The sequence below is a fragment of the Dendrobates tinctorius genome, unplaced genomic scaffold (assembly GCF_039654945.1).
Source record: "Dendrobates tinctorius isolate UK_male_01 unplaced genomic scaffold, ASM3965494v1 ptg000003l, whole genome shotgun sequence".
In the NCBI taxonomy this organism is placed as follows: domain Eukaryota; kingdom Metazoa; phylum Chordata; class Amphibia; order Anura; family Dendrobatidae; genus Dendrobates; species Dendrobates tinctorius.
In genome coordinates, this window is record NW_027361671.1 from 13,620,702 (window position 1) to 13,644,442 (window position 23,741).

The window sequence follows — 23,741 nt, forward strand, 5'->3', positions numbered from 1 at the left end:
CCAGCCATATTGGAATTCCTTCAATCTGAATTGAAATCAAGCCTCGCGCTTAGCTCGCTCAAGGGCCAAAGTTCGGTCTTGTCAGTTCTTTTCCAACGCATAATTGCCACCAAACTTCAGTTCAAGACGCTCATTCTGGAGTTTCCCATGTGGCGCCTCATTATAGAAAGCCACTGGAATCATGTGACTTTAACTTGGTTCTTGGGGCCTTACAAGAGGCTCCTTTCGAACCGCTGCAGGACGTGTCACTGTCCGTCCTCTCTTGGAAGGTGGTCTTCTACTGGCAATTACGTCAGTCAGGCGAGTTTCGTAATTAGCAGCCCTTTCCTGCCGTTCTCCGTTCCTGAATTTTCATCAGGACAAGGTAGTTCTCAGGACGTTCCCGTCCTTCCTGCCCAAGGTCATCTCCTCTTTCCATCTCAACGAGGAAATTGTTTTGCCTTACTTTTGTCTGGCGCCAGTCCATCGCATTGAGAAGGCCCTCCACACCCTGGATGTGGTTAGGGCGCTGAGACGGTACAGCTCACAGACGGCTCCCTTCCACAAGTCAGATGCCCTGTTTATGCTTCCAGAGGGGCATAGGAAGGGTCTAGCTGCATTAAAACCACGCTAGCCAAGAGGATTCGCTTGGCGATTTTATGAATCCTTTCTGTGTCAGGAACGCGACTGTCCAAGCGGGGATTAAGGCGCACTGTACCCCGTCAGTGGGCGCCTCTTCGGCCATTCGGCAACAGGCCTGCAAGGCTGCGGCTTGGTCCAGTCTGCATACTTTTTACAAAATGTTACCAAATTCATTCTCAGGCCTGTCCACAAGGCTGCGACTTGGTCCAGCCTGCATACCTTTACAAACATTGCTTAATTCATTCTCAGGCCTCTGCGGATGCAGCTCTCAGCAGACGCAGCCAGCAATCGGCAGTACCTCAGTGGTACATGGGGAATTAGCAGATGTATGCACCCCACCCAGGGACTGCTTTAGGACGTCCCACTGTCTGTGTCCCCCAGTGAGGCGTAGGAGAAATAGGGATTTTTGTGTACTCACCGTAAAACCCTTTTCTCCGAGCCAATCATTTGGGCACACAGCACCCACCCTGTTTAGCCTATTGGCTCACTGTAGCATTCTTAGGCTTTGACATGGTTATGGTTATTGTTGACTGTTTATGCTCCTACTGCTTTTTTCACCGAACTGGAGAAATCCCAGCCAGCAAGAGGGTGTATACTGCAGGGGAGGAGCTAACTTTTTTCTGGTTTACTTAGTGTCCTCCTAGTGGCAGCAGCATAACACCCACTGTCTGTGTCCCCCCAATGATTGGGTCGGAGAAAAGGATTTTACGGTGAGTACACAAAAATCCCTATTTTGTATGATTGTTGTTTTTTATTTATCCCTGTCCATCTTTCCTTATTTGTTTGGTTAGTGTAAACCTATGCACTTAGGCTTCCCACCGATTAGGACAGATTAGGGTTGATATAGGTGCATAGCAAGGCACATGAACCTGGCATCTTCACATTCAGAATTAATCCAGGGGACAAGCATAGACTAGGGCGCCCCTAGTTCTAGGGACCTGGAAATGCCCAAAGTCCCGAGGCATTGTGTGACAGGCATACTAGAGATTTTCTGCTTATTGTTTGTACATTTGCTGTACTGTTCTACTGGCTTTTTAGTTTATTCTAAACCTGAACTAATTGTGCTTTTTGATATTTCAGTTGGACAAATCAGCAGCTTCTTGGTGAGGCCATCGGACAATACTCCTGGAGATTATTCGTTATATTTCCGCACAAACGAGAATATTCAGCGATTTAAGATCTGCCCAACACCGAACAATCAGTTTATGATGGGAGGTCGGTACTATTACAGGTAACAGATTCTCATGTTGGTTTTTTGAGGTGCAAACATTCTCGCATAATCGAAACACGGATTTACACGATAAGCGTTTGTAATACGTGGCCAAACATTTTTGGGGTCCATAGCATCATGCGTGTTAAAGGAATTAAAAAAAGAGAAGCTGAATGGTATGTGATGCATGCCGTGTCTGCCATCTCAAAATCCAAATCACATCTTTTATTGGCGCACACTGCAGTGGCGGACACTATAACCATATCACGGAAAAGAAACCCATTAAACCAATAAAAGACACTAAAAGACAATCTTGAAGGTGGGTTTACATATGGAAATTAGAGGACAATCGCAAAAAGACCCAAAAATCACAGAAAAAAATATACGATCAAATAAAGTCCAAAGACAAAAAATTATTTGAAAATATGAAAAATAATTTTATTGAATATACAGGAAAAATTGGAATTGTGTCAGGATGACCATAAGGGCACATAGGCTGAATATTTGCCCTTATGGTCATCCTGACACAATTCCCATTTTTCCTGTATATTTAATAAAATTATTTTTCATATTTTCAAATAATTTTTTGTCTTTGGACTTTATTTGATCGTATATTTTTTTCTGTGATTTTTTAGTGGCGGACACTGACAGCTTTGGGCCCCTGTGCGAGAAATGTGTCTGGGCCCCCTCCCTGCCCAGCATGCTGCTTATGATGAGAGCAATCTGGCTCCGAGCAACAAGCCAGATTTCCCTCATTATCACTGCCATGGTTAAGATTTGGTTCCAGTGCAGTCAGACTTGCAGTCAGGTGACAACTACTGTCCGCTGTCAGTGAATAGAACACTGCAGACATGGCTGACGCTCTAGTTGGCACATGACCGCAAGTGTGCAAAAGTGCCTCCTAGTGGTTACCTGATTAATGCTGGAATCGCCAGAGCCCGACCATGTTTATATTACTGTATATTACATTATATGTCTGGTATACCACAAATAATAGTATGGCATAGTGTAGTAGACTGCACTATTCCATGCAACAGTATCCTGTAAAAGGCATACTAAAGGGAGAGCCCCCACACAGCTCTCCCTATATGCAATATGTGCCCCCACATAGCCTCCTATATACAGTATGAGCACCCACATAGTTTCCAGATGTACAGCATGAGCTATTACATAGCCTCCTATATACACTGTAAGCCCTCACAGAGCTCCCTATATACAGCAGGAGTTCTCACAAAGCCCCTATATACAGCAGGAGCCCTCACAGAGCCCCCTATATACAGCAGGAGCCCTCACAGAGCTCCCTATATACAGCAGGTTCCCCTACAGAGCCCCCTATATACAGCAGGTTCCCCTACAGAGCCCCCTATATACAGCAGGTTCCCCCACAGAGCCCCCTATATACAGCAGGAGCCCTCACAGAGCTCCCTATATACAGTAGGAGCCCTCACAGAGCTCCCTATATACAGCAGGTTCCCCTACAGAGCCCCCTATATACAGCAGGTTCCCCTACAGAGCCCCCTATATACAGCAGGTTCCCCCACAGAGCCCCCTATATACAGCAGGAGCCCTCACAGAGCTCCCTATATACAATAGGAGCCCTCACAGAGCTCCCTATATACAGTAGGTTCCCCTACAGAGCCCCCTATATACAGCAGGTTCCCCTACAGAGCCCCCTATATACAGCAGGAGCACTCAGAGCCTCAATATATACAGTAGGACTCGGAGCACTCACAGAGCCCCCTATATACAGCAGGAACCCTCACAGAGTATCTTATACAGCAGGAGCCCGATGACCCCACTGACAGTGACCCGATCTGTATGCAAGTGTAAGAAGGTGCAAAAAATCTCAGTGTAGATAGAGCCTCTCAGTGGCTGGCAAATTTTGGCCTAGGGGGCAAGCACACAGAAGTGGCCTATGAGCAGCAGCCCATCTTTTTGTATTTACCTATGGCTACTTCATAAAGAGAGTAAAAAGATAAAGCCAAAATAATGATGGGATAGTTGTGGTCATTCACTTCTACTGGAGTGCCACTGAGAGAGGTGTCTGAGACTCTAGTCTGTATGTGACCAGTACTATGCAAATTCATACTTTGCTGACAGTGTGTGCACAGCGCTCTATCACAATTCAGCAATCTGCAATGATAGAAGAACTACAGAAATTTGAGCTGTGAAAAGCGTGTTGAAAACAAACAGAATGCGGCTGGCAAATTGCATGTTGTCTTTAGAATAGTTTAAAGGGAACCTGTCACCAGTTTTGTCATATATCACCTAAAACTATCACCTTATTGAGCGCCTGTGCTGCATTCCAAAAATGCTTATATAACCCTCTGACTTCCACTATATACATTCAAAAACCTTTTTAAGTTCTCCCGCTCTGTATGGTAATCGGGCTGGACTGGCACAATGGGTGTGGCGTCAGGCCTTTCCATCCCTCCCTCATCTGCTGCTTGCCTTTCCCCTTGCATCATCCACATTCATGGGAGAAATCTTGTGTTTTCGGGTGGTATACAGGGGCAGTCAGGGGGTTATATAACCATTTATGGAATGCAGCTGAATAAGGTGATAGTTTTAGTTGATATATGACAAAACTGGTGACAGGTTCCCTTTAATATATTCTTGCATCTATTGTAAAATAGACAAAACAGTCTACCTAAAGAAGCCTTATATTGACTTTTTTCTCTCTATGGGCTCATACTCACATGCGAGAAAATCGGACGAGTCTCGCACATCAATACCTGGTGCTGCCACTGGCACTTGGATCAGAGCGTTCAGCTACATAGAAATACATACAACTCCGATCAGAGTGATGTCGGCAGTGCCGGGTATTGATGTGCGAGACTTGTCCGAGTTTCTCGCATGTGAGTATGAGCCCTAAGCTGAAGTCGCATTAGCGTGTCACATCCGATGCGTGAGAGTGCTTTGTGCTCCGATCCTCTCACATCAGAGAATCGAAGAACAGGTGCGAAGGAGACGAAGAAATTAATTTTTCCATCTCCTCCATTTCCAGCATCCGTGCTAATTGCACTGCACTTAGGTGATATCTGAGTGCAGTGCGATGTTTCATATGCATCCATTGACTTATATGGGTGCATGCGATACGATTCTCGGATGCAATCGCAGAATGCTGCAAATTGTTTTGAGAAAATAATCGCCTATGTCAGCTGTCTCATAGCTTAACATTCGGCCAAGTGTAATCCGATTTTTTTTATCAAATTGCACTCATCTGACTCTGAGTAAATGTTAGTGTAGTGTATGTCATTTGATTAATATACTCACCTACTGCTACCTTCTCTTGGACCAGCACCGTTTTACACCTCTTCTCATGACCTGGAAGTGACTTTTACAATATAAGTGTCGAGTGTAAGAATGAGGCTCATAACAAGGGTTCATAGGCTTACATTGTAAAAGAGACTTCCAAGTCACATAAAGCATAAAGTGAGCTGTAACGTCTGAAGAGTGATGACGTCACTCAGAAGAGGAGCAGAATGGTGCTGGACATTGGAGAAGATGCTAGTTGAACATATTAGTACAGTCTCACTACAGTACATTAACATTTACACAGAATCAGTGGAGGGGGGGTAATTGGAGACTTCTTTAATGCAGAATATAAGTGACATACAGTTATATCCTTTCTGTGTAGTAGACCTGGTTACAAATAGACAGGAAAATATATGACTGCTATATGATATATCGGTGACCGACCCTGTATCCTATATAACATCTGATGTCTGTGCACACAATATATTACATACAGTATATAGGAGAATATGTGATAGGTATATGTTATATCAGTGGTGGCAAACATGGGGCACGCGCGCCATCACCTCAGCACGAGTGCCATTCCATATCAGTGGCCCGGGGCCCACAGATGAGAAGCCCGGCGACACTAGCCCCTACTTCAACTGGATATGTGGTGTCCTCGGATGCACATCGAGCTGAAGTGTGTTGCAGCACATAAACTTGTCAGGTCCGTGTGCCGCAATACACGCTGCTGGCCAGCAGCTGACGTCGGCGTACACGTGACTTGGCTTGTTGCAGTGATGTCATGTGCCCTATCACTTGGACGCTGAAGCTTCAGAATACCTTGCCTCATTGAGGGTGAGAGGAAGGAGGTGTTTCTTGTGGGGTTTTTTCCGTGCAACAGCAGCATACACCCCAAAATGATGCTTGTCAGAGCACACGTTCGCTCTGTCAGCACTATTATAGTCTATATATTCAATCTATACTATTAAAAGCCCCATCCACTTATATGCCCGAATCGTGTTTTGTGGGGAGTGGGTTGGACTTAAACACCAACGGGACCAACGAATGGACGGCAGAACACAGTTTGAAAACAACTGACCTGGGCCTGCATACAGAACATCACATATAATGTATAGCACTATATATGGTATATAATGTGAGATGTGCTGGAACAAGGCTCAGGGGCAGTCAGTGTATGATTATGTATACACTGTAGCTGCTCTGGAACGTTCATGCGTTTCTGGTGAATATGGAACCACTGACAGCTGACCTGATCAAGCTGCAGCAAAAACTCATGACACCATGCCTCAAAGTATCGCTGACACAAGACTCTGAGATCAGGAGGAGATGCCTTCACACAGCGGGCAGTCACGCAGAAAGCAGGAATTAGATGAAGGCGAGCCCTGTCACATACCTCTTGCCCGGCCCCCTGGCTCTGCTGACCACCTCCCTGGCAGTGCAAGAGGCGCGCAGGTGATGTTAGGTCAGCAGATACGGCACACAGCCTGCAGTGTCTGCAATATGGGGATGCCAGCCGGCACTTGTACACATCTAATACAGTGCCGGCGGCACCGATCTACTGAAGCAGCAGAAAGCCGGGCCCCGGGCAGTGTACGCCCCTGCCTGTAAGGGCCCCGGTGCAATGCACCAGTTGAAACGGCGGTAGGTCCGCCCCTGGCACACTGAAAACAGATAATGTTTACAAACTCCTAAAAAGAAGTAAGCGTTACCATGAGACTAGAGAGAGAGAGAATTTTTATGTGCCAGACTGGAAAATGCAGCTGTGGGGGTTAAATTAAAGGAATAGAAATTATTCCGGGCATGCTCAGTTTAAAAAACACGGAATCCGTTGCCGGATTCCGTCTTTTGACGGACAGCGACGGATCCTGCACCCATGTGCTTCCATTATAGCCAACGACGGATGGCGCTGGATCCGTCGCTGTCCGACTTTACGATGTACACAAAAAGCGTTCCTTTGTCCGTCGTCTCCGGCCGACGGACAAAGATTTTCTGACGGATCCGTCGGACGGCGGATGAAACGTGCAGCCATCCGTCACAAGCCGTCGATTAATACAAGTCTATGAGAAAAAAAAACAGATTCAGCAGCATCAGTTGCTGGATCCGTTTTTTTAACAAATGACGGATTGTGACTGATGGCAAAAAACTGATGTGTGAAAGAGACCTTATCACGCTGGTCACTGCTGTGTCCTGTCACCTTGAAGCATGATCTCACCAATCGCCTGACAAGCTTTTCCTGGGCGTATGGACACCATACATTGTGCTGGTCGGTCCGTGTGTTATATCATATGTATGACTTGCTGCAGGTTTTTGCCCAGGATGGGTAATTGCTGGAGAAAATTTTTAATTATGGACATTGGATACTTATATTAGACTTTTCTTGTCTCAAACAGAATTGATGATATCATAGAACACTACAGGAATGAGCAGATTGTGGAGGGCTATTTTCTTAAAGATCCCGTTCCTGTGCAGGTAAAGGTTACCAAATATGATACATTTCATTCTTGACTCTAATTGGCAAACCATATGCTAACATTAGTGCATGGGTTTTGAAGCCTGGCCATTGGATCATACTATTGTACATGTGGCAGCATCTAGAAAATGTGGTGTAGAATAGAATTATATACTGTGTATATAACCAGTTTTTTGTTTTTTTTTCTACCATACATCTCTTTTTAAGCAGAATCAAACAGTTTATAAGTTTATAGACTACTTTCAATAAATAGAATGCCGCATAAGTTTAATATGCTTTGTATTTTGTCTTTATATTTACTTAATATTTTATTTCCTTCTTGAAAAGCTGCAGGATAGTGGCAGATACATGACACTAGAAGTGAATAATTTCATCCAATTTTCCATTATTGCCTTCGGAGTGAGAAAAGGATTATTCTTAGAATCGAAAGTTATCGCTGACAATAGGGCTAGTGATCCCTTAGGCGGCCTCTGCTCTTCTCATTGTCTGTGAATAAGGGTGAAGCACTGTACTTGTGTAGGGGGGGTTCTTTATGCCCATAGATGTTTAATGTGCGCTCCTCTGCTCCATTCAATACCAGTTTTTGGGGACATTATCTTGTTGTCCCTTAACCTATGGGTCATTACAAGAATAAATCACTAGCCTTAATGTATAGTGATGAGCGAGTATACTCTAGATTTCCCGAGCATACTCTGGTGATCGAGTATTTGGATGTGCTCGGAGATTTAGCTTCTGTTGCCGTAGCTGCATGATTTGTGGCTGCTAGTCAACTTTAATACATGTGGGGATTTCCTAACAAGCAGGCAATCCCTGAATGTGTTCAGGCTGGCTAGCAGCCGCAAATCATGCAGCTACGGCGACAGAAACAAAATCTCCGAGCACATCCAAATACTATGAGATCACCCGAGCATGCTCGGGAAATCTCGAGTGACGAGTAGACTCGCTCCTCACTATTTTTATTTTTCTCTGTCATTGGTCAGTATTTTGGACTCGCAGAAAGTTATGATGGTTTCCATTACCTTTATAGCTAATATGGACAGTTACAGTTGGTTTATTTCTTATGCTTCTTTCCCAGCATCAAGAGCAAGTGCTAAATGATCTTGTGGACGGGAAGGAAATCTACAACACAATCAGGCGAAAAACCAAGGATGCCTTTTACAAAAACATTGTGAAAAGAGGCCATCTGCTCAAGAAGAGTGAGTGTATTGGGCAGAATGGGTTTTTACAGTGCTGCTGCATGTGGCCAAAACATATATCCTAATGTAGGCACCAGGTAGTGTCCCAGCTCTTTACAGGCTATGCAATTTGTGTGACTTTGCAGATTGTACCCTGTGCCATGCAGCCATTTTCTGCTATAGGCTCTGGAGGAGATCAGACACTATGCAGTGGCACATGAACTCCCTGAAGCTCTTGGTGCAGGAGGTATACATATCACTGTACATGGGCTGTGTATACGGGTTGGCTGTGTGCTCTTGGGCAGCAGTCAGTGGGCCGCACTGTTGTGTGATGTAAAAGCCGTTGTTTGCTTTCTCTGGACTTAGACACTTTTATACTTGCTGCTGTTTTAGTTGGTACAGATGAGAACATGCTATGAAGTGCAAGCCTTGCTCGGCCGGGTAATTAATGTTCTGCCGGTTCTGTCTTGCTGTAATTGCAGTAATTTAGGAGAATGGGTTTTAGATCTTTTACATTGATCTCTTCTTACTACACTTTTTTTAAATACAAAACTAGTGTAGACATGAACTGGAGCCTGTTCCTCATGGAAAGCAGTCTCATTTCAACTTTTAGATTTTCTCAGCCGCTCTGAAATGAAAGCGTTGATCATATTATTAGATCTGTAATCTCCACGTACAGCCGGATCTCTGACAACAACAGTCAGTGACATATTGAACTGCTGCTGTGTCAGTAGGTACCGTTACACATAACGATCCCACCAACGATCCGACGTGGATGGGATCGCTGGGACATTGTTAGCTGTCACATAGACAGCCCCTCCAGCGATCACGACCAGGTTACCAACGTAAACATCGGGTTTCTAAGGGTTGCGGGGCCCTTAGAAACCTGATGTTTACCCTAGATACCAGCGTGCACTGCAGGCAGGGCGGAAGGTGGAGGCAGAGCGGCGCACAGACAGACCGGCGTAGCTCTGCTATCTGCTACTCCGGTCTGACAGACTGGAGTAGCAGATAGCAGAGCTACTCAGGTCTCTGCGCCACTCTGCCTCCACCTCCCGCCCTGCCTGCAGTGCACGCTGGTATCTAGGGTAAACATCGGGTTTCTAAGGAGAGATCACTGATGTGTCACAAAATCAGCAATCTCGCCAGCGAGATCGCTGTGTGTAACGGGCCCTTAAGGTCTCTATTACAAATTGGATATTATCCCTTATCAGGATCTGTGGGGGTCCTTGGCAAGTCAGTAAGTCATCCTTTATCCTGTAGTTCAGCCAGCAGATAAACCATAGAGACAATGAAAGCCCCCTGGCACCTCCACAAATAGGAAACCACAGAACAGAGGAAAAAATCCTCCGATATTTGAGAAAAAAACAAAAACAGGCAGAGATGCTTACCTGTATAGACAGGCCTCAATACAAATGCACTATCAGGGTGCAGCGGACCCAAGTAAAATGGCAACTGCACAGGTGCAATAATACCTAATGAAACAGCCAGCCTACAATCAGGCAGATAAGACGGACACCTCTATGACTTATATAAATGACTTGAATTTGTGCACTGGGGTATCACAAAATATGGGAATATGTGCTCTGGGGTACAGCGAGAAGCGAGACAATAAAACACAGGGTGGAGTAGCTCAATTATTCCTATTCAGTGTGTAGTCCCACAGCAAATATGTCTGGCTAACTCCAAAAATGGAGGGAGAAAATTACTCTTCTCGAAGCCCATTAGGTTTGAGAACCCAGGTAACTTGGGTCAAAATGAGCAAAATTGGTCTATCATCTGTGATTAGGAAGCCCTGCTCCTGCCGGCAACATGGCTATCAAACAACAAGAGCTAGTGTTGGCTCCCTGTTGGAGCGCGGCTTCACAATCACAGAGGATAGGCCACATTATTGTCTCGGTTCTTGTGGTACACCTTTGCACATTCTATCCTGTAGTTTTATATAGTGATGCCTTATAGTCGTCTGTTGGGAACAGATGAGCACTTTGACTAGTGATTATTACCAAGCCCCAGGCATAGCCGCTAACCAGGCCAATCCCTGGAGCAGAGGGCTTGTGTCTAACAAGTAATGTTCGAAGAATATCGCAACTCGTTTCCTAATGTCTTGTGTGTTTTTTCTTTGCAGGTAAAGGCAAACGGTGGAAGAACCTGTATTTTATCTTAGAGGGTAATGATGCCCAGCTTATTTTTTTTGAAAGTGAAAAGCGTGCAACAAAGCCCAAAGGATTAATTGATTTAAGTGTGTGTTCTGTCTATGTCGTCCATGACAGTCTGTTTGGCAGGTGAGACCTTCCAATCGAATGTGTTTTATGTTCTCCTACTCCTAGGATTTAGTTGGGTACAATTTGCTCTTGATTTTTTCTTAGTCATTGCCATTAGAGCTGCCATACCAACTGAAGTAACCGGAGAGTCTCCTGCTTCAGGGAATAGAAGTCCTAAATCCAGTAATAAACGAGACTCACAAGGCCATGATACATCTCTCTGCAAGCTCTGAGCTGTATGGAGACATAACATGGCACACAGACATTTATGGGCCTTACTGGATTGTATGCCTCCAACTTCAGTATTCCTGGCATGTTTAATCAGCAGCCATATTACTGAAGTACAGGACAAAGCCACCATTGGGGAACACAAGGAATATCCATGGCTCTGCTGTACTTTGTGCCATTCACTTTGTCATTCTTAACCTTTCCTTTTTATTATGATAGCCTTTATCCCGTGAACAACTCATTTACAGAAACTATTAATTGGCAATCAGACATTTTACAGTCAATTAATAGCTGATATACTGATATATTAGAAAATACCACAAACTTGTGTCCTCAACACTGATGATAAAACCAATATACAGTGGCAATCTGCTCCATTTGAAAAGTTTAAATTAAAAATGATCAGATCTAAAAAAAAGACTTTTTCCTTCGCCTCATTGGGGGACACAGGACCATGGGTGTTATGCTGCTGCCACTAGGAGGACACTAAGCAAATACACAAAGAAATTGACTCCTCCTCCACAGTATACACCCTCTGCTGGCTCTATCCTGAACCAGTTCTTGCTTAGTGTCTGTAGGAGGCACTAGGGTCTGGCTTCAGACCCTGACATTATTGTTTTAATTTTTACATTTTTACCTTTTTTTTTTCCTACGGATTGAAGGGGCGACGGGGCCTTTCAAGGTCCTGATCTCCCAAAATCAGCAACAGGCGGGCACGTGGAGTGTCGTCTTCCCGTATCCCCTCCTGCAACCTCAACGCCGGCCTGGGCTCTCCTTAGGGGCGATGGATCCCTTCAATGGGTCCTCTCTCCCCACATCAGCAACAGATGGGAACATGGGGTGTTGCCCCCAAGTACCCCCTTCTGGAGCCAGGTTCGTCAGCCGGATGTGCCCTACCTCACCAATCCTGGCAAGAAATATTACCTCAGGTAACAAATGCAGAGGCTTCATGAGACGTCCGTGCGGCCCCACTGCACCACCACTGCCTGAAAGTGGATGGTGACTGGAGGTGATCGAGACCTCTCCACCTCACTATCAAAGGGAAGGTGGATTGAGGAGGATCTGTGCGGCCCACAACCAGGCGCTGGTGGATGCTGCCCTTGGCACAATCTGGGCCTACTACATTGACCACCCGGCCCTGCTTCACGCACCCGGCTCTGCTACATCCCCTCTCAGCAGCGTAGCACCTGCGGTCGGCAGGGGGAGAGAGGGGCTCCTCCGATGGTCCTTTCATATGTCCGGGTTCCCAGGGAGTTATGTGCACCAAGGGCTACTGACCGTCACGCTGCTGTCGCCATTTCCGCGATACTGAAAATTTAGCCCCCGGCTTCTGTCCGGGATAGGCCAAGCTCTGCCCACCCGGTGGCTCCGCCCACTTTTTAGGCGCCTCTCGCTCTGAGCGAGCACCGCTGCGGCCACATCCTGCCCTCTGGCCCTGACTCTGCCCTCTTCTGCTGGCGCTTCTCGTCTCACGAGAAGCCCAGTCTTGTTCTTAGATCCCCCACTTTCGCACCTGCGTCATACAGGCCTGGGGATTCCATCATATCATATGCACAGTGTGACTACATGATTTCACATCCACGCAGACTACCTTCTCTGGGGCACGGAGTCAGACCCTGGGTAAGCTGGTACACAGCGCTTAACCCTTTCCCTGCAGCAGCCTCTAAGCAGCATGAAAATATGGGCAATATGTCTCATTCAAAGACATCTAAGAAGACTGATAAAACACAGTGGTGTATGTCTCATGTACCGCATGCAATGTGCTACCACGCAGACATCGTAAGGCAATCTGTGCATCCTGCGACCCCTTATGCGTACAGGAGCCCCCTGCTAATGCCGACCCTAGTGGGCCTAGTCCACCCTGATGGGCCACGTCTCTGGTACTGTACATGGCCTCTCTGGACAAGGCTATAGATCCTTCTGCCTCACGAGAGTCTTCCAGACGGGCCGGACTGCGGCAGAAGATAGGCAATCTTCTAGAAAACGTCCCCCCAGACACTTGTGCCTCGGCGTCCTCGGTCTCTGCTTCATGCTTCCCATCACCAGGGGTTTGCTGCTAGCACGACTCAGGATATGAGTCTGATATGACCGTAGACCCGGACTCGCTAGAGTACCAGGAGTCTCTAGATTCTCTCATTGATATGGTTAATAAAGTCCTGAGAGTAGACGCAGCAGTCCGGATCACACCATGTCTTTCAGTAGGACCAAATGTCCTCACAAGAATTTTTGCCAACCACCCTGAGTTTACGGACATTGTTCAGAGGCATAGGCTACTTTGACACTTGCGTTGCATAGACCTGCGTCGGTCTGCGCACGGCCGCCGCTAAGCTCCGCCCCCTGCCGCACCTCCTCCTGTTAGCTCCCCCTATGGGCGCATGACGCTGCATGCGACCTGCGCACCCTATCTTTAACATTGGATACGCAGGCCGTGCGCAGGTATGCCTTTTCTGGGGCATGCGTCCTTTTGACGGTGCGCCAAGCGCACCAAAATGCAACATGGTGAGTTTGGCGCAGGTCGGCGCATGTGCCGGAAAACGCATACCTGCGCACGGCCTGCATACCCAATGCTAAAGATAAGGTGCACAGGTCGCATCCAGCGTCATGCGCCCATAGGCGGAGCTAACAGGAGAAGGCGCGGCAGGGAGCGGACCTTAGCGGCGGCCGTGCGCAGACTGACGCAGGTCTGTGCAACGCAAGTGTGAAAGTAGCCATAGAAGTTGCCCGGACAAGCGATTCCCAGGGCAAAAGCTGCTGGAAGCCAGGTACCCTTTTGCACCTACTCTAAGAAAGGAGTGGACTGAGTCCCCCGCAGTGGATCCACCCATATCACTGCTCGCTTCCAAATCTCTCTTGTCTCTGCCTGACTGCTCGTCCATTAGAATCCCCACTGACCGTCGGACAATCTTGCTCGGTCAGTCTTTGAGGCTGCCGGAGCAGCATTCTTCCCTCCCTTGCCGCCACCTCGTGGCCAGGCCTATAGTAGCCCGGGCAGAGGCTCTAGCTAAGACTGGTCGAGACATTAACCTACCTCCCTAGGTGGTCAGTCTTGCTTACCAGATTGGCCGGGGATTATGCTGTGCATGCCTCCCTAGATGCGGCTAACTGTGTTGCACTTGCAGCTGCTAACGCCGTTGCTATCAGGAGAGGCCTAGGGCTCCGAGAGTGGCGAGCCGACTCCGCTTCCAAGAAATCTCTAACCTCCCCGCCTTATCAGAGCGGACGCTTGTTTGGGGATAAACTTGAACAAATTATCTCGGATCCTACTGGAGGAACAAGGAAATTACTCCCTTAGCAAAGGCCCAGTCGGGCTATTTGTAACCTACGCCAGGTTCGTTTCCGGCCTTTTCGCAGTACCTCAAGCTGGTCATCCGCAACCGCTTCCTCGAGCTTGGCCCTTTCCCTGCTCAGGGATAGGGATCCACAAACTATATTCTAGCCCACATTCCTGGAGAAACAGACCCTCCTGGTCCGGACCCAAGGGTACCTCTTCCCGCAAGTTTTCTGCGAAATGACTCATTCCGGTATCCGGAGGACACAGGACAGGGTAGGCAGCCGTCTGCTCATCTTTTGACAAGTCCCACTGGCGGTCGTTCAGGTCCAATGGGTCAGAGATCTGGTGTCCTCCGGATACAAAATGGAATTCGCGTCTTCCCCGCCAACACGCGTCTTCCGAGGACAGAGACGCATGCAGTTCCATTTTGTCAAGCCATATACACTTTCCGCAACAATGCAGTCGTCGTCCCGGTTCCTCACACTGAAAGGTTCAAAAGGTTTTACTCAAACCTATTCGTAGTCCCAAAGAAGATCTGAACAATGCGCCCCATCCTAGATCTAAAGCTGTTAAATAAGTTTGTCAAAGTGCGTAATTTCAGAATCGAATCTCTCCGTTCTGTTATCACCTCGTTGGAAACAGGAATACCTCGCGTCTGTCGATATCAAGGATGCATATCTTAACATTCCAATCTTCTCAGGTCAATCGGAGACTGACCTTTTCAGTTCACGGCCTTGCCTTTCGGTCTCGACTTTGCCCCCAGAGTGTTCACCAGGGTCATGGCTGCTGTCATGTCCATTCTGCACTCTCGGGGCGAGGTGATTCTACCCTACCTAGACGACCTCCTCATCAAGGAATCGTCTCTGCAGGCCTGTGCGGAGAGTGACAGTGTCACGGTGGACACTCTCTCATCTGGGTTGGCTAGTGAACCTAGACAAGTCCTCTCCAGCCCCATCCCAGCAAATATTTTTGGGGATGATAGTGCACACTTCCCTGAGGGCTGGTAATTCTCCCTCCAGGAAAGATCTCAATGCTGATCCGGGGAGTATGGAAGTTTTCTCTTGCCCGCTCCCACTCCTTGCGGTTCACTATGCAGGTCCTGGGGAAAATGGTGGCGTCGATCAAGGCAATACAGTTTGTCAAAATTCATCTCCGTCCTCTACAGCAGGCATTGCCGTCGGCTTGGAACGTAAATCCAGCCCCCCTGGACCACCGGTTTTGCCTGTTCCCACGGATTAGGCGGTCTCTCAGGTGGTGGACGTCAACATCGTCACTGGGTCAAGGAAAGTCGTTTCTTCCAGTTCACTGGCTGGTAGTGACCACCGACTCCAGTCTCCTAGGATGGGGTGCGATTTTCCATCCCACACTGCCCAGGGACGCTGGTCCATTCAGGAATCGCGTCTCCCGGTCAATATCCTCGCGATTCGGGCAATCAGGATGGTCCTTAATCTTTTCCATCGACTTTTGACCGGTCGGCCCATTCGGATCCAGTCGGACAACGCCACGGCGGTGGCGTACATTAATCAACCGGACGTTACACGGAGCAGAATAGCGATGCTCGAAGTACATTCTGCGGTGGTGGGGACACACCATTTAGGCATTTCGGCAGTTCATATCCTGGGAGTAGAGAATTGGGCGACAGATTTTTCAGCTGTCAAGGTCTGGCCCTGGGAGAGTGGTCCCTTCATCCTGAAGTTTCTAAGCACATTTGTCAACCCTGGGGTACTTCGGATGTGGATCTCATGGCCTTCAGGCTAAACGCCATAGTTCTGGCATTCGTTGCTCTGTCCCGAGACCCATTAGCCATCGGATCAGATGCGCTGGTGCTTCAGTAGCATCAGTTTCGCCTCCCTTATATTTTTCGTCCGCTTCCGCTCATCCCAAAGGTCACCGAAAAGATCAAGGCGGAGGATATCCTGGTGATTCTCGTCGCACCAGACTGGCCACGCAGAGCGTGGTGTGCGAAACTAGTGCAACTAGTCGCCGACGTTCCCTGGCCGTTATCGGACTGCCAAGAACTCCTCTCTCAGGGGCCCATTTACCTCCAGAACTCGAGAGTGATAAGTTTAACGACCTGGCCAATGAATCCTGGATCCTAGCCCATGCCGGTTCCTCACGACAAGTAGCGTCCACCATGATCAACGCTTGGAAACTTGCCTCCATGCGTATTTACCATTGTATTTGTAAGGCCGCGTTTCTCTTGGTGTAAAAAAAAAAACGGATGTTCCCCACGTGTGTTTTCTATTTCGTCCATTTTGGAGTTTCTCCAAGCAGGATTCGATTCAAGCCTGGCACTGTCTTCTCTCATGCCAAGTTTTAGCCCTATCTGTCCTGTTCCAATGAATTCAATGTTAACAAGCAGCCTGAATGGTACAACTCCCCACCTCTGCTGACTGTCTTTTCTCCTGCAATGTATCCTAATGGTACAACTCCATACTTCTACTTGCTGTCTGTCGTCTTCTGCTTTACCATTTTGCAACATATTTTAATGTGCCTGCTAAAACTTTAGTATAATTCACTTGCTGCACTGTATTTTATACTTACTGCTTTATTTCCGTGACTGAGGCATCTCTAGATCTTATCAGGTGGAAGGTGCTATAGCATATAGATGTTGCCAGATCTAGTGCCTTTGATCTTCTAACCACCCCCTGGTGTGCTGGCCCCAGCTGCCAAATTATTCCAAACCAGCTCCCACAATCCCTCTCTCCTGACCCTGTAGTGTGGCCTATATATTTAGTAGTTCCTAAGGGGAGCATGCAGTGTGGGGTACAGCACGCAAGCATTCCATAAGCAAAGCATCACAGAAGCTAAGCATCAAGCAAAACGGCAGTTATTCCATGGCAGTTATTCCATGGCAGGAGTCAGGTAACCCACACTTTGCTTTCCCCTTTAATCCATGTGCTTTATTTCTATCCTCCTGTGTTCCCTCGCCATCCACATTCACCGCCCCATCCCCCCTCCATCACGACTCATACACATTAGCCCCTCTATACTTCCCTCTCTCATGTACAGCTCCCATGCACTCCTCACCTTCCTGAAAAACCTCAGCCCATCTTCCCCAAACACATTGCACAAACAAACATGGTGGTGGAGTTGGCATACTCCTGTCCCCACAATGCACTTTCCAGGTCATCCCCCCCCCCCAGTTCCTTCACTCTCATTTCCTTCTTTTGAGGTCCACACCGTCAGGCTCTTCGGTCCCCTTTCCCTCAGAGTAGCGGTCATATACCAGCCCCCATGCTCAGCCACCCACTTCCTTGACCACTTTTCTGCCTGGCTGCCGCACTTCATGTCCTCAGAACTACCAACCTTTATCTTGGGAGACTTCAACATACCCATTAACAGCCCCACTTCCACATCTGCATCCCAGCTTCTATCACTAACCACTTCTCTAGGCCTCTCACAGCTCTCAACCTCTGAGACACAATGACGGTAACACCCTTGAGTCTTTGTCCGGCTCTGTTCAATCTCCCACCTAAATAACTCACCGCTTCCACTCTCTGACCACAACATTCTCTCCTTCATGCTCACAAATCTTCGCCCACCCCAGCTCACTCCTACCTACCACACATTCAGAAATCTACAAGCTATCCCTCAGACACTTTCAGGCTCCCTACACTCATCACTGTCCCCAGTCTCCTCTTTTTCCTGTCCTGATCTAGCTGTTCACCACTACGACGACACTCTTAGAAGCAGGGCTGTGGAGTCGGTAAGCCAAACCTGCGACTCCGACTCCTCAATTTCCCTTACACCGACCACAACTCCGACTCCGACTCCCACACATATTGCTTATATTTAAGTGAAAAATTTATTGTAGTACAATGTGAATCTCAGACATTTAATCATTTTTATGATCCAATAATCAAGATATTTAGATAGAACAGAATATATATTGGTGTACTACCCGGTTTTCATTCTTTTTGGTACAGATACGATATGGATAGACAGATATGGATAAATGGATAGATAGAGCAGATTTCTAATCTGCTTTTGCTATTGAAAACATTATCTATGAGCTCAAAAACCTTTCAGGTGATGCAGTTTTTTAAAAAGATGATCAGCTTTTGCAGCTGAAAAACGTATCCTCAAAAAACACAGGAAAAAAGCTGTGTGTGAATGTAGCCTTAGATCAGGAATATAACAGCCATTTATAGGACATTTCATAACTTTCCCAAACTCCTATGAAAAAATATTCAGCACATCCTGCATTGAATTACTGTACCCAATTTATTATATATTTTAGGAGTCGGAGTCGGTCCATTTTATACCGACTCCAACTCCGACTCCGACTCCACCAAAATGAGCTCCGACTCCACGACTCCGACTCCACAGCCCTGCTTAGAAGTATCCTTGACGAAGTAGCGCCCCTCACCCTCAGAACTTCCAAACACAGAGTAAAACAACCCTGGCTCACATCGCAAACTCAACTTCTCCAGCGATGCTCTAGGAGTGCTGAACGCCTATGGAGAAAAACCTGCACACCAGAAGACTTCATCCACTTCAAATTTATGTTAAAAACCTATAACGCTGCCATTCACCTCGTCAAACAGACCACCTTCACCACTCTGATCTCCTCACTAGCCAACAAACCCAAGAAACTTTTTGACACTTTTCACTCCCTCAGGCAAAAAGCACAAGCCCCTAAGGCTGGTTTCACATTAGCGCTTTTTAAGCGCACGCACGGCCGGGGGTAGCTCCGCCCCCGAGCCGGCTCTCTGCCCGGCGTGCCCGCCCCTTGCTTGTAGCGCCGCCTCCTAGCGCACAGCGGCGCCTGCGATCGGCGCACCCTATCTTTAGCATAGGGTGCGCAGATCGTGCGCAGGCCGTGCGCTAGTTGCGCTTTGACCTGCGCTGCGCACTTTTGACGGTGCGCCGTGCGCGCCAAAATCAAACTTTTCGGATTTTGGCGCGCACGGCGCACCGTCATAAGTGCGCAGCGCAGGTCAAAGCGCAACTAGCGCACGGCCTGCGCACGATCTGCGCACCCTATGCTAAAGATAGGGTGCGCCGATCGCAGGCGCCGCTGTGCGCTAGGAGGCGGCGCTACAAGCAAGGGGCGGGCACGCCGGGCAGAGAGCCGGCTCGGGGGCGGAGCTACCCCCGGCCGTGCGTGCGCTTAAAAAGCGCTAATGTGAAACCACCCTATCACAGACATTTGTTCTGATGACCTGGCCTCCCACTTTATAGAAAAAATAGATAATATCCGTCAGGAAACCTGCTCCCAACCACCAAGTGCTGTGACTCCCATCCTTCCCTGCATTTCCCATGGCTCACTTTCCACATTTGATCCCATCACAGAAGAAGTCTCCAGACTCCTCTCTTCTTCTCGTCCGACTACATGCACTACCGACCCCATTCTCTCACATCTCCTCCAGTCTCTCTCTCCAGTCGTCACAACTCGCCTAACTACAATCTTTAATCTCTCCCTCTCCTCGGGCATTTTCCCATCCTCCTTCAAACACACCATCGTTAATCCATTACTAAAGAAACCCGCTCTCGACCCATCCTGCACAAACAACTACAGACCAGTCTCCAATCTCCCCTTCAGCTCTACACTTTTGGAGCGCCTAGTCTACTCCCGGCTTACCCATTACCTCTCCACTCTCCTAGACCCTTCACAGTCCGGCTTCCGCCTCTTACATTCGACTGAAACTGCACTCATCAAAGTGACCAATGACCTTCTGACAGCAAAACCTAATGGTCATCACTCTCTGTTCATTCTTCTCGACCTTTCTGCAGCTTTCAACACTGTTGACCACCGTCTTCTACTCTCTAGGCTCCAGTCACTGGGCATTAAGGACACTACTCTCTCCTGGTTCTCTTCCTATCTTTCTGACTGCTCCTTCAGTGTTTTGTTCTCTGGCTCCACGTCATCTCTTCCTCTCGCTGTCGGGGTACCTCAGGGCTCAGTCCTTGGCCCCCTTCTTTCCTCTCTCTACATGGCCCCAATTGGACAAACCATCAGCAGATTTGGCTTTCAGTACCATCTTTATGCTGATGACACACAACTACAGTATATACGTCATCCCCCGACTTACCCCCGCTGTACTACATCTGTCCGCAGTCTCCAACATCATGTCCGCTCTCTATCTGAAACTCAACCTCTCAAAAACTGAACTTCTTCTGCTCCTGCTTTCTACTACCCTCCCTAAATCTAACATTTCCCTCTCCGTGGGCGGCACCATAACACCCCGGCAGCAGGCGTGCTGTCTGGGTGTTATGTTTGACACCAATCTCCTTCACATCCCATATACAATCTTTTGCCTGTTCTTTCCGCTTACACCTAAAGAACATCTCTAGAATCTGCCCTTTTCTCACCATGGAAACAACAAAAATCCTCACTGTAGCATTGATCCACTCCCGCTTGGGCTACTGCAGCGCTCTATTAATTGGCCGTCCCGTTACACAACTATCCCCTCTCCAGTCCATCCTTAATGCAGCAGCCAGGGTCATCCATCTGGATAATCGGTACTCTGACGCGTCCGCTCTTCGTCAGTCCTTACATTGGCTGCCCATTCATTATAGGATCAAATTCAAAGTACTTGTTCTCACCCATAAAGCTCTCCACAGTGCAGCACCCCCCTACATCTCCTCCCTCATTTCTGTCTAACCGACTGCTGCGCTCTGCAAACGACTTTTGACTAATCTCTGCACTAATCCATACCTCCCACTCCCGACTCCAAGACTTCTCCCGCACTGCGCCAATCCTTTGGAATTCTCTACCCCAAGAAATTAGGACTATCCACAATTTGCATAGTTTCAGGCTATCCTTCAAAACACATTTGTTCAGAGCGCCCTATCACGTTCACTAATCAAAGTCATTCTATGTGTAAGTGTGCGTGTGTAGCCCATTCGCTATCTCCATTCATCCCTCACTCCCTCAAGATGGCTGGACCATCATTGTAAATACACACCTATACTTTGAATCCCCCCCCACCTCATTGTAGATTGTAAGCTCTCACAAGCAGGGTCGTCTTATTTTGCTTTAATTATTGTGTTAACGTTGTTACATATGAGTTGTGTTTTGAAACTGTTAAACTGTAAAGCGCTGCGGAATATGTTGGCGCTATGTAAATAAAGATTTATTATTATTATTAATATTATTATTAAAAATGGCTTCCAAATCTCAGGTTAAGACCTTCATACAGGGAGTGTCGTACCTTGTTCCTCCCTACAACATGCCTTCGAAGCCTTGGGATCTTAATCTGGTCTCTGGTGCCTTTACAAGTGGCTCCCTTCAAACTCCTGCAGGACGCATCACTCACTCTTCTTTCTTGGAAAGTTGCCTTTCTCGTGGCAGTAACATCCAGCAGGCGGGTGTTAGAATTGGCGGCATTGTCTTGCAAACCTCCATTTCTGGTCTTTCACCAGGGCAAGGCGGTGTTAAGGACATTTCCAGCCTACTTGCCTAAGGTCGTTTCTTCTTTTCATCTGTATGAAGACATAATCTTGCCCTCGTTCTGCCCAGCTCCGGGTCATCGTACTGAGAAGGCTCTCCACACTTTGGGTTTGTTGGGAGCACTCAGGAAATACATTTCCAGAACAGCGCCTTTCCGCAAATCGGATTCCCTCTTTGTCTTTCCAGAGCGACACAGAAAAGGCCTACCTGCTAAAAAAGCCACAATAGCCAGATAGACCCACTCTGCAATTCAAGAAGCTTACCGTGTCAAAGGTCAGCCTATCCGGCGGGGCTCATGGCAAACTCCGCTCGGTCAGTGGGGGCTTCCTGGGCCTTTCGGCACCAGGCGTTGGTACAGCAAGTTTGCAAAGCTGCAACTTGGTCCAGTCTTCACACGTTAGTTAAGCATTACAACATTCATTCTCAAGCCTCGTCAGATGCTGCCCTTGGAAGATGAATTCTGCAATCGACAGTAGAGCATCTGTAGGTCAGATTAATCGTTGGGTACATAAGGTTTCATCTGTTATGCTGTTTCCCACCCAGGGACTGCTTTAGGACGTCCCATGGTCCTGTGTCCCCCAATGAGGGCAAGGAGAAACAGGGATTTTTGTGTGTACTCGCTGTAAAATCCTTTTCTCCGAGCCAATCATTGGGGGACACAGCACCCACCCTGCTAGCTTGTTGGCTTGTGTTTGTCCTTTGTTTTTTTGACATGTTGCATTGTTTGTTGGCTATCTGTGAACTCCTACTGCTTTAGCACCAAACTGGTTCAGGATAGAGCCAGTAGAGGGTGTATACTGTGGAGAAAGAGTCAAATTCTTTGTGTATTTGCTTAGTTTCCTCCTAGTGGCAGCAGCAATAGCACCCATGGTCATATGTCCCCCAATGATTGGCTCAGAGAAAAGGATTTACGGTGAGTACACACAAAAATCCCTGTCTCTGCACCAAAGCTGAGCAGAATATGCCAGAGGTATGGCGAGAGTTGTCTCACAGGTCACATCTGAGAACCCTTTTCAGTTTTGGTAATGTCCCTTTTTTTTTTTTTTGTTTTGCATATCTCACTGTTGTCCCCATCTTTCATGAAACATATCACATCCATGAATGTGTGTGTTTTCACTTTGGAGGTCATATGTCCCCATATAGAGGTATTGCAGGACGCGGCTATCTAGTTTGTACATATAATTCTACTTTTCTTGCAGTGTTGCTGTCGGTAATAGATGGTTGTGCAACATGCTCAACCTATAAATGTGTGTTTGTACATTGCCTTATTTTGGTCAGAGATATTGTGTTTTCCATACAGCAGTCAGTGGTATAAAGTAACAAAAGGAGCGATTTCACCTGACAGTAGGCCGGCTGTGTATTTATCATCCATATTACAGGCACGGATCCCAACCATGGTTTTACTTCTTCAAGGGAATCTGTCACCTCATTTTTGGCCTATGAGATGCGGCCACCGCCATCAGGGGCTTATCTACAGCATTCTGTAATGCTGTAAATAAGCCCCCGATGTAACCTGAAAGATAAGAAAAACGAGTTAGATTATACTCACCCGGGTCCGGTCCGGTGGTGTTGCGGTCCGGTCCAGCGCCTCCCATCTTCTAGCGATGCCGTCCTCCTCCTTACTTCTGCGTCTCCTGCGCAGGTATACTTTATCTGCCCTGTTGAGGGCAGAGTAAAGTACTGTAGTGCGCAGGCGCCGGACCTTGCTGACCTTTTCCAGCGCCTGCGCACTGCAGTGCTCTGCTCTGCCCTCAACAGGGCAGATAAAGTATACCTGCGCAGGAGCTGCAGCAGAAGTAAGGAGGAGGACGTCATCTGTAGAAGATGGGAGGCGCCACACCG

General features: G+C 47.6%; 1 protein-coding gene across 2 annotated transcripts in view; it reads left to right on the forward strand.

Annotated features, from left to right (window-relative positions):
- Positions 1–23,741, forward strand: part of RASA1 (RAS p21 protein activator 1) — a 98,637-nt gene that overhangs the window by 47,766 nt on the left and 27,130 nt on the right. For both annotated transcript variants that reach the window (XM_073584131.1, XM_073584216.1), the window contains exons 8-11: positions 1,702–1,852; positions 7,486–7,564; positions 8,641–8,761; positions 10,866–11,022. In XM_073584131.1, the coding sequence (XP_073440232.1) occupies positions 1,702–1,852; positions 7,486–7,564; positions 8,641–8,761; positions 10,866–11,022 (508 nt within the window). The remainder of the gene's footprint in view (positions 1–1,701; positions 1,853–7,485; positions 7,565–8,640; positions 8,762–10,865; positions 11,023–23,741) is intronic.